Here is a 10,898-nt window from a genome sequence, read left to right on the forward strand (position 1 = left end):
AAAAAAAATTCATGATTTTTTTGTCGTATCATTGAAAATATTAGGACTTTATAGCATATATCCCTAAATAAAAAGATAAAGTAAATTATTGTATCCAACAATAATCATAAATCATATCATTATTTTTTATAAAAAAATAGTTAAATTGTTGCTGAAGTATGAAGTACGAATTATAAGAGCTTACGGAGTGCTGACAAATAAAAGGCCGGTTGGGATAGTACCCGTTGGCGCCAACATTAATAAAGTTTTTTTTTGTTAAGGATATAGGAAGGCAATAATGAAGGATAATTTTTTTTATTATTATTTTGTTATTTTTATTTTTTTGTTTCTTGGTTGTTGCCAGGTTAACATCACAAACAAACAAATTGGGTTTTATTATTATTTTTAAATTGTAGCCCAATAGCCAAGCGTAATTACATTTAGGGCATGATCCATTAACATTAGTTTTTTGATTCAATTTCAGCAGCCTATTGCCCCATTCCACCCTCTTCTTCTTTCGTCCGCCAGCCTATGGTTAGCCTGCTGGGGCACCGACCCGTTTGGTAAACCAATTGCACCCGACCCGATAGTGTTTTGCACTCTACTAGTTGTGCTAACCATAAACCATTCTAGTTAGTCATTGTTCTTACGACTCTCAGTTGATCTTCATGGCGCCAACAAATCAGGTATACTATTTGCTTATTCTTTTATCTTTGATTATCTATATCATGAAAATGCACTGTTGTTTACATGATTATACCTTCTTCATCTTGAATCGTTTCAATTTATGCCTACAGTACCTGTTTATCATTTTCATCCCCACATAGTGTTTAAACAGAATTGATTGAAATTTGTGGCCCAATTTCTGTTTTTCGAGTGTCGGACGAGAGTAAAATCGATATCTTGTAGACTGAATTCCCCTTCTTTTATACCTTTTAAGCTAATGATCAAGGGGTTTGAATTGGGGTTCCTTTAGTCGATGAGGAAGTTCTTAAACCCACTGATTTTGTAACCGTTTTACTTTTTAATCAAAGTGAAAATCAATTTCGATGTCATCCAGTGAAGTCAAATAAATCAATCACATGTCAAATGGTTCATTTTACCACACAATTCAGTATAATCTCCTTCCCCCTTTCCTTGACTTTGATCCTATTTTGGCTTTCATAAGTGAGTGAGGAAATAATTAGTTCAAATTCCTTCATCATCTTAAAGCTTCTATTTTGGTACTGTGTGTTATTCTCTATGATTCTCAGACACCTGAAACTCCAGTAAGATTCACATTTTCTTTCCTCAAAAAGCTTTGATAATGAAGAATTCCTTTCATATTTTTAGAACAAATTTCATCATTAAGAATTTAATTAATTGGATATCAATCTCTATTAGTGTGTGGCTCCATTCATTTTTTGGAGTGAAGACCATGGAAAAATTTATGTTTGACCATTGTTGACCATGCCAAATTGATCCACTGTTTAGCTTTTCAAGTTCATGGAAAACAAATTGAAGCTTGAACTATCTTTGTATGCAGGTATTGGTTAAAGAGAGCTCACATGTGAGAGCCATCATATTAAACAGGCCTAAGCAACTTAATGCTCTTTCATTTGAAATGGTAAGATAGACATATTCTATTTATTTATTTATTTTTAAAATTGTTTTTTTGAAGCATTATAACTTTATTATGTAGCTAAAAATGAAAGTTGACATATCATTTGTATCTTATCTTTCTAGATATCCCGGCTCTTGGAACTCTTTCATGCCTATGAGGAGGATCCCAATGTGAAGCTGATAATCTTGAAGGTACCCCAAAAAAATAAAAAAATAAAAAATAAATAATCTTGGAAGAGCATTAATGCTCAATTTTGGAATGTGAATGCAGGGTGAAGGAAGGGCTTTTTGTGCTGGTGGAGATGTTGCAGCTGTTGTTCAGGATATTAACAAAGGTTAGGGTTATATGCAAGAAAGATGAATGTATTTTCATTATTACTTATCCCTTTTTTTTTTTTTTTTTTTTTTGGTATCAGGTAACTGGAAACTTGGTGCAAATTTTTTCTCAAAAGAATTTACATTGAATTATTTGATGGCAACATACACTAAACCACAGGTAATCAACTCTCAGAATTGGGTGCTTTCCTTTTATAGCTTTTACAAATATAATTATTCAGGAAATTCAAAATCTTTCATTTGACCATGATAATCTTTATGTTGACTTTAAATCATATTTCAAGGTATCACTCCTTAGAGGAATTGTAATGGGAGGTGGTGCAGGAGCTTCAATGCATGGTAGATTTCGAGTTGCTACAGATAATTCGGTATCTCTATCTCTCTTTCTATATTCATCTTCTTCAAGAAACTTTTCAACATTTATTTATTTTTATATTTCTTGTTGACATAAAACTATTTTCTCCATATATATAATTTTTTTTGTAGGTTTTTGCAATGCCAGAGACTGCAATAGGGTTATTCCCAGATGTGGGTGCCTCTTTTTATTTATCAAGACTACCTGGATTCTTTGGTAATTTCATTTTATATCTTATATTTTATGGTACAATTAAAATTTATAACATTTTTTAATGTTGGAGTTTATATTTTATGGCAGGGGAATATGTAGGTCTTACTGGTGCTAGATTGGATGCTGCAGAAATGTTTGCATGTGGTCTTGCAACTCACTTTGTTCCTTTAGAGGTATTAATTAACTTATCTTTTTCCAAATTTTATTAATCCCTCTATCCCAAAATGTTGTATTCATTTTACATTTTAAAAATATTACTTCTTGAAGTTAACATTTCATGGAATATCTAAGTTTTTTATTTCTAAGAAATGGAAGTAGGATTCTATAATAAACAAATCAATAGAAATGCATTGCTATTTCTTGTATTCAACACTTCATTTTTTTTTTTTAATTCTTGAATGACATGTATTCTATCAAATGAACAGAAATTATCCTTATTAGAAGATGCATTATGCAAAGAAAATACAGGTGATCCAAAAATCATCTGCAATATTATCAATGGCTTCTCCTACACTCCTAAGTTGAAAGATAAGAGTCAATATTTTCGGTATTCTTATACTTATATATTCATGCTCTTCTATTTTTTTTTTATATTCTTCACTTGAATTTTTGCTACCCTATATTACAGGTTGAAAACTATCAACAAATGTTTCTCACGAAGAACAGTTGAAGAGATTATATCTGCACTTGTAAGTTCAACAACAGTTGATTCACATCAACATGAAATCTCCTTATTTTATGCATTTTGCATAAAAATGATTTCTTTCTCCATTTGTAAATTCTTTACTTGTGACTTTCATTTTTATTTTTTAGGAGAAAGAGGGTGATAAAAAGATGGATGATTGGATCTCTTGGACTCTTGAGTCTTTAAAGAAAGCATCACCAACAAGTCTCAAAATTTCTCTTCGATCCGTAAGGATATACAATGCCCTTCATTTTAAATATCTTATTATTTCCCTAAAAGGGTATTTTTGTCATTTGGTGTGCAGATTAGAGAAGGGAGACTTGAGGGTGTTGGTGAATGTCTTATCCGTGAATACAGGATGGTTTGTGCAGTCATGCGAGGACAAGTCAGCAAGGATTTCCTTGAGGTACTTTCAAAAATTATTTTTACAAATAAAACAACTTTATTAAAACTATGCATTGCATTTACATATAACATAAATCATTCATATGAAAAAAATTCATTTTATTCCTACAAACCAACCAAAAAAAAATCATTTGTTTTTTTTTTTTTCCTTAACAAGATCAATCTCTTTCTTATGCAGGGATGTAGAGCATTACTAGTTGATAAGGATAAAAATCCAAAGGTAAAAACATAACTCCTTTCTACAAGACATCATACAACAGGTTGTACTGTGTTTCACATGCATTTTTATTTATTTCTGTTTCAGTGGGAGCCTTCAAAACTCGAGTTTGTGAGTGACCGAATGGTTGACCATTACTTTGAAGGATTGAAGGTTGAAGATTGGGAAGATTTGAAACTCCCAATTAGGTCAAACTTACCTTCACATGCAATTTCTAAGCTCTGAGAGTTATCATTAAGAGGTAAATTAGGGTTTTCTTTTATGGTGTAATAACAATGTAAACTTATGGTTATCAAATGTAATAAAAATTGGCATAACATTCTTTGTGGTGACCATGGAGAAAAAAAAAAGGTAACTTAAGAGTTTACTTGTGAATTTTCATCTCCTTGTATTGTAGCAACTATTATTGAGTTTAAATCATTTTTACGTCTTTGTAATGACTAAAATGCCACTAATATTGTTGAATACTCGAGACCACGGTTTGTTAATAACACAAAGTCAAGTTGTAAATTTGCATTGCTTTGTAAAGCAACGTTGTTTCTTTTGTCAAAATTGGTGAAATGGTCTAAATAAAGAGAAGGGTGAAATGGTCTTGTCCTTTGAAGTATGAGAAACGGTCTTGTATTTGTTTAAGGCTTTAAGCAGCAATATTATGTTTGCAACTTGAGTATATCAGCGTGTTTTCAAGAAAAAAAGGGCTACTTTGATAGTTAAAGCTTCAAGTTAAACAAACGAACACTAAATGAATATACAAATAGTGGAAGCAAATAATAGCAACAAAACATGGAGTCATCCTAGCAAATACTATCTTCATCCTCCAAACCGCATATAGAGGCTTGTTGACCAAAACCAAATGCACTTTTCCATTATTATTTTCTTTATTTATTCGAACAAGGTCATATACGTTTATATTTCATAATTTTGATTTTGGAGGTGATCACCATAGAGTAGTCGAATAATAACGCTATCGTCCCACTTCTTTAATCTCTCATAGATTTAAAATATTAAATATACTAAACTTTAAGATATTCCAATAAAATGTATAGAATAAAACCCATAAATTTTTATTACATAAAATGGAAAAGGTTCACATGAGGGTTGTTATAAAGTCTTACCAAACTAAGAATCTCCATCAAAATTTAACATGCCAAGATCACGGTCTATATATAAACGCCATAGAGGCTCTCATTGACCAAAACAAATTCACCTTTTTATTATTATTATTATTATTTTCTGTATTTATTTAAACAAGATCATATGTCATCATTTTGATTTTTGAGGTGATTATCACATATATAGTAGTTAACCAAAAACTCTACTTGACTATATATTATTTAACAATCTTGAGTTTTTCTTCTACTAATTTGAATTTTCTACCTATTGATACCTATCCGTTTCTAGTTTGCTCCATAACTCAAGCAATAAAGTTGACAAAGTTAACTATATGATTTTTTTTTCAAAAAAGACATTAAACTAAATCTCTTTAATTTTTGTATGATAAATAACACATTTCATATGCGTGATTTGAATAGAGTTGCAGAAATAGATTAAGTCAGCCGCGACTAACATTTTTTTTTTTGTGTGTGTGTGTGTGGATTGATTGAGTTACGCTTACGCAATAAGTTAGACGTGCTGCTACTATTAATTATCAATGTATTTATATTTAGTTTATTATAGGTGTTAACAGATTGTCACACTTTAAATTTTTTATAAAATATTAATTGCTATAAATGTCAAACTAAATATTATACTTGGTAAGAGTTCAAAGATAACCGTTATACTTTTAAAGTTTAAGGAATTTTGTCAACTAAAAATGATTTTCTTTTGTATCATCAAATTCAAATAAACCGAGTATAGTTAAACTTAATTGCAATATAGAATCATTATGATCGTTACACATATTATGTCAATCTTTTGGGGATTAGGATATAACATAATACAGTGTTATTATTATTATTTTTAAATGCATGAATTTTTATCGCAATAGAAATGAACTATAATTCCGATTATTTTTAATATGTCATTTATCGTCATTATACATTTCAATTGTTTATTATATTTTTTTAAACAGCAAACGAATATACACCCTGACTCTAATCTTAATCTTAATTTCACACCATTGTGTATAGCCTATGTAGTTTCGGCCCACTTTCTTTTAGGCCCTATTGTGTATGTATTTTGTATTTATACATGATAATACATAATGCAAAGTAACCAGTTATGGGAGATGCTCACAAATGCATGGTATCTTTCTCTCCTTATCTAAAAACCCTAGCCTTTAAGGTTAATATACCATAGTTGAAAAACCCTATGGAATAACAAACATAAAATCGTGTATCCCACTTAGCCTATATTTTGATCCTTTAAACTAAGATACATAGCTGATAGCTCCAAACTCAGTGCATAACTGCATTGGATACAATGTCTTCGATCATCTCGCTGCAACCCGCACCCGATTCCATTGTGATAAAATGTGTTTTAACATTTATATTTTGACCCAAACTTTCGTGTATATGGCTTTAGCATAATACGGATAAAAATATGTGTGTATTTGTCATTATCAAAAGGTTTACTTTGTGAATTATTTTATCATACATACATCATCCTGCCCTATCCAATCATAGTTCGACATTTATCCTTGATGGTAACAAGCTAATTTCATATTTACAAGGGTAATAAGTCAACGGTTATTAAATAAATTATGTTACATAGTATTAGGCAAATTTATAAACCACTTTGCTCTAAAATTTGTCTTTTATATGATGGTTGGTCAAAGTTTTGGATACTAGTCCCATTTTTGACTACGTATGGCAAACTAATGTATAGTGTTATCATCTTTTTTCTACACACATATGAAGCAAAAAGACAAGGCTTGTATGTCGACTAGTGATATTTACTTACTCAGAAATGTTCCTAAACTAGTTTTAACACATGGCTACAAGAAATGTCGCCACTAATAGTCAAAATGTCATGTTTATTGTCATTATTGGTGAAATAACGCCACTATTGAGTCGATCATTATACTTTATCGTCAATACTCTGGTGTTCCCCTAATATGCCACATCCACTGAGGTTGCCGTGTTGCTCTTTGTCGCCCTTATGTTTATTTATTTTTTAATATTATTTTCTCGATACACTCGTAAATTGCTTTCAATGCAAAAACAATACCAAAAATTACACCAAAATAGCAGAATTGTCGAAAACACATCTACTCTAATAAATGAAGTTTTTTTTGCCACTTGTCATATTCTCATTCAATTTGCCACATGTAATTTTATGGTAATTTTAAATTTATTTTTATTCCACTTGTTATTTTATGGTTTTTCTATTTTATTAAATGCCAAATATAATTTAAATCTAATAATAAATGCATATCAATTTCATTAATAGACTTTTCTTCTAATTTCAAAATTATTAAATTAAAGTTTCATTAATTTCTTTTATTTATTTATCTAAATTATTTGTTTAAATTTAAAAGACAAAAAAAAAAAAACACTTTAATTTTTATAATTCAATTCTCACTTTTCTTATAAATTAAAACTTATCAATATTTTGAATTTTATATTAATTTCTTTTAAATAAACTCATGTGATACATGGGTCTCACACCTAGTGAACTAATATAAAAGTATTATGTTAAAGTTATTTATCGGGAAAATGACTTGTAAAATATTTTTCTTTTTTACACATTTAGTCATTGAATTTTTTTGTTCATATTTGCCCCCTTAAACTTGATATTTTGTACATAGTTAATCCTTATGACCAGTTGGTGTGAGTTTAGTCGGTTTCCAACGTTCTTTACAGCTCCATTGAGATTCTGGTCATCTTCTCTGGCCAACATGATTTTTTCGATGAAAAATATCATTCAATCGCCCCTTCCATATCATTCCAGCCACCTTATATGACATCTACACCCCCCCCCCCCCAAGAACATCTTCAACGATCAAGTTCAAATTCAACCGTCAACAATCTGCACCTGGTGACCCTTGACTAGTTGCGCCGTGATCCATTAAATGATAAAATAGTCATGAACACTAAAAAATCGCATCGTGACCCTCAATAAGTCATGCCGCTAAATTTTGCTTAACAACCTTCGTCATTAAGGACTTAATCCTTCAAGTCCAGAAGCTCAAAACTTCAAATTCGATTTTCACATGGGTCTTAATTGACAAAGTTTACCACTTTATTCATAAGCAAGGCTAAATCACTCAATAATCGAAACCCTAAGTCCAAAAGTGTCCAAAACACACTTATCTTCATGCATAGAGCAAAGAGGGCTCTTGCATGCACTCTTTATTTAATCATATGATCTGATTTGGAACAATAGATGAATCAAAAGCTCAAGAGTTCTCCAAACTCTGTAGAGCAAGTGTAACACCATAAATTTCAAAACAAAATTTTCGATTTTCTTATAAAACATAATTCGATTAATATTCATCAAACAACCATATTAATTATCCAATATAGGTCAATACAAAATCCCAAGATCACAATGTAAAAACTCTGAGTGTGTGTGTACGGATCAAGCCGACGCCTTCCCGCGATCATCACTAGTACCTGAAACAATAACATCAAACACTATAAGCACAAAGCTTAGTGAGTTCCCCAAAATACCACAAATAACACATATTAGCCACTCGAGGCTATAACTCTGTGGGTCCGTGCACCCAAACTCTGTGAACCCTCAGGTTCTAGCTCTGATAAACATACACCACATAAATCACATAGAAACAATGCAGTACAACACATAACATACATAGCATACAAATACTCTATCACATAACTCTGGTTACCTACTCAAGGTAATAGTATAGTGAGAAGACTCACCTCACGTATCTCGGTATCTCACGAATCCTGGAAATCCCTCGTGCTCTATCCTCTGAGCTCTAATCCTCCTATAACATTATATGTCTCTAATTAACACTTTATATCTCTAAGGTTGACTATCCCTAAGAAGTCAACACAGGTCAACTCTAGTTAACGGTCAACGGTCAACGGTCAACTTTGACCGGACTCGGCGAGTGCTACGGCGACTCGGCGAGTCTAGACGTTTTCACCAACCCTCTGAAATCCCCTTACTACACGTCGAGTATCCCCCCTTACTCGACGAGTTTCACCTGAAAGAATCGCGGGGCCACCCTGACTCAACTCGCCGAGTCTCAAGAACAACTCGGCGAGTCCCAATTTGACTCAGTCCACTCATCATCCCTCTCCAACTTACCCTGACTCACTGAGTCTACCCATGACTCGATTGTACCACTCACTGAGCAATCCCAAGGCAATCTTCAAACTACTCGCCGAGTCTGATGAACAGACTCGGCGAGTCCATGCCATGCAACCACTCTAACTTGCTTCTAAGGTCAGATCTGCTTCCACAATCTATAGATCTGGCCTCCCTAGACTGATTCATCACGTAAAGCTCCTATCTTGGTGCCCATAACACACCCGATGGCTCATAAATGGAGTTTTGACCTAAGACATGAGGATTCCAATCCAAAGCCTCCATTGATTCCCAAAAAGCTTGGGTAAAGGGACACTCTGGACCTCTAAGGGTCCAGATCTATGGTTCAAACCTCATAAGGGACCAAAAGGACACTAGATCTTGCCATAAAAGGGTTCAACAAAACCTAAATCTAGATAAACAACAACAAGGAAAAAGATAACTCGAATTTATTACCACAATAGTGATGCTCTGGACTCCAAACCCACAGAAGTGGCTCCTCTTGCTTTCCCTTGGCTAGCTCTTCTCCTTCCTTGCAACAATGACACCTCCAAGATCAATAATGGCCTCTTACTTAGCTCCAAATGCTCACAATCGATTAGGGTTTCACTCAAGGGACTGGTGAGCACAAATGACGGCCATTAGGCCCTTTAAATAGGTCTCAAACCCGAGAATTTAGGGTTTCATTACACAGCGCTGACTCGCCGAGTCCATATCCTGGACTCGCCGAGTCCAGGCGCGATCCCGCATCCAGATCCGCATCCCTACTCGGCGAGTCTGAGCTCCAACTCGCCGAGTCCCCTCTCAAATCACCAAAAATACAAATATACAAGATACCTGAAAATTCCGGCTGTTACAGCAAGTCATAAAGGGACCAGAGCTCATAAAAATGGAAGAAAAACTAACAACTCATAGATTTGTGGAAGAAAAGAGATAAAGCTTGGATCTTTGAAATTATAAAGGTCCAGAAGGAGCAAAAAAAGTTGAATACTTTAAGTGCTAAGCTTTAAAGTCCAATCTTTCTTGTTTCCTTTGCTTAAGAACATAAAACTACACAAAAAGTGGATTTAGGGAGATGATAAGCTCCAACATTTCAAGAGAGGCTAGGGATTCATTAGAGGTGCTCAAGGAGGTCGTGGAGGTTGCAATTTCCGAAACCCTAGGTTTAATACCCTTAAATAGGCCCAAATCTCGAGGTCTAAGGCCTAAGCCCACACATCAGGATTCGTACCGTGACACCTTATATAACATTCAAGTTTTCGTAAGTTCCTCTTTCAGCCCTTAATGCATTTTTTAACATTTTGGTCCCCTGATTAGTACGCGGGGTGTACTCAATGAGTACGCTTAGCGTACTAGCCCATATGTTGATCGCGGGTTTCACCCACGTACGTAGAGCGTACGTGGAGTACGCATGACATATGTAGTACAGGGGCAAACCCTAATTTTTAGGGTTTACACCATATTTAAACCTCATTGTGTCATCTTTTAGACACTTATGATCAGACTACATCTTCATTTACCATAAAATCAAAACCCTAAGAGCACTAGTGAGTTTTTGAGCTTGAGAGTGACTTGTTGGTGTTTTGTGGTGAAGAAGAAGAGGAACACTTGGAGGATTGGCTTGAGCTTGTAGATCCAGGATTACCTTCTTATTTTCAAGCTTTTGAAGTAAAAAGTTCTCACCTTGATGATCATTTATGTTAGATCTACTTTGTGGTGTTTGGGAATTTTTGAGTCTTTTGAAGTAAAAATGAGCTTTTGATCTACTCCAGAAGTAATGGATGTTAGATTTTAGCTCCATTTCGGCCCTATGTTCATAAAAATGAAAACTTTATGGATTTTGATGGTTCATGCAAGTGTTAAGACCTTTATTAAGCTCTTTTTGA

The 10,898-nt window shown here is 33.4% G+C and overlaps 1 protein-coding gene across 1 annotated transcript; it reads left to right on the forward strand.

The window, feature by feature from the left end:
• Window positions 1–514: 514 nt before the first annotated feature.
• Window positions 515–4,229, forward strand: LOC145005971 (3-hydroxyisobutyryl-CoA hydrolase 1-like). The gene is made up of 14 exons (XM_078965069.1): window positions 515–665; window positions 1,505–1,585; window positions 1,705–1,773; window positions 1,853–1,916; window positions 1,998–2,077; window positions 2,202–2,285; window positions 2,404–2,488; window positions 2,573–2,658; window positions 2,911–3,032; window positions 3,114–3,174; window positions 3,299–3,397; window positions 3,475–3,576; window positions 3,754–3,795; window positions 3,880–4,229. The coding sequence occupies exons 1-14, from the start codon at window positions 648–650 to the stop codon at window positions 4,015–4,017; spliced, it is 1,131 nt and encodes a 376-aa protein (XP_078821195.1). The 5' UTR covers window positions 515–647; the 3' UTR covers window positions 4,018–4,229.
• The last annotated feature ends 6,669 nt before the right edge of the window (window positions 4,230–10,898 follow it).

Source organism: Lactuca saligna, chromosome 7 (genome assembly GCF_052625555.1).
Source record: "Lactuca saligna cultivar CGN05327 chromosome 7, ASM5262555v1, whole genome shotgun sequence".
In the NCBI taxonomy this organism is placed as follows: domain Eukaryota; kingdom Viridiplantae; phylum Streptophyta; class Magnoliopsida; order Asterales; family Asteraceae; genus Lactuca; species Lactuca saligna.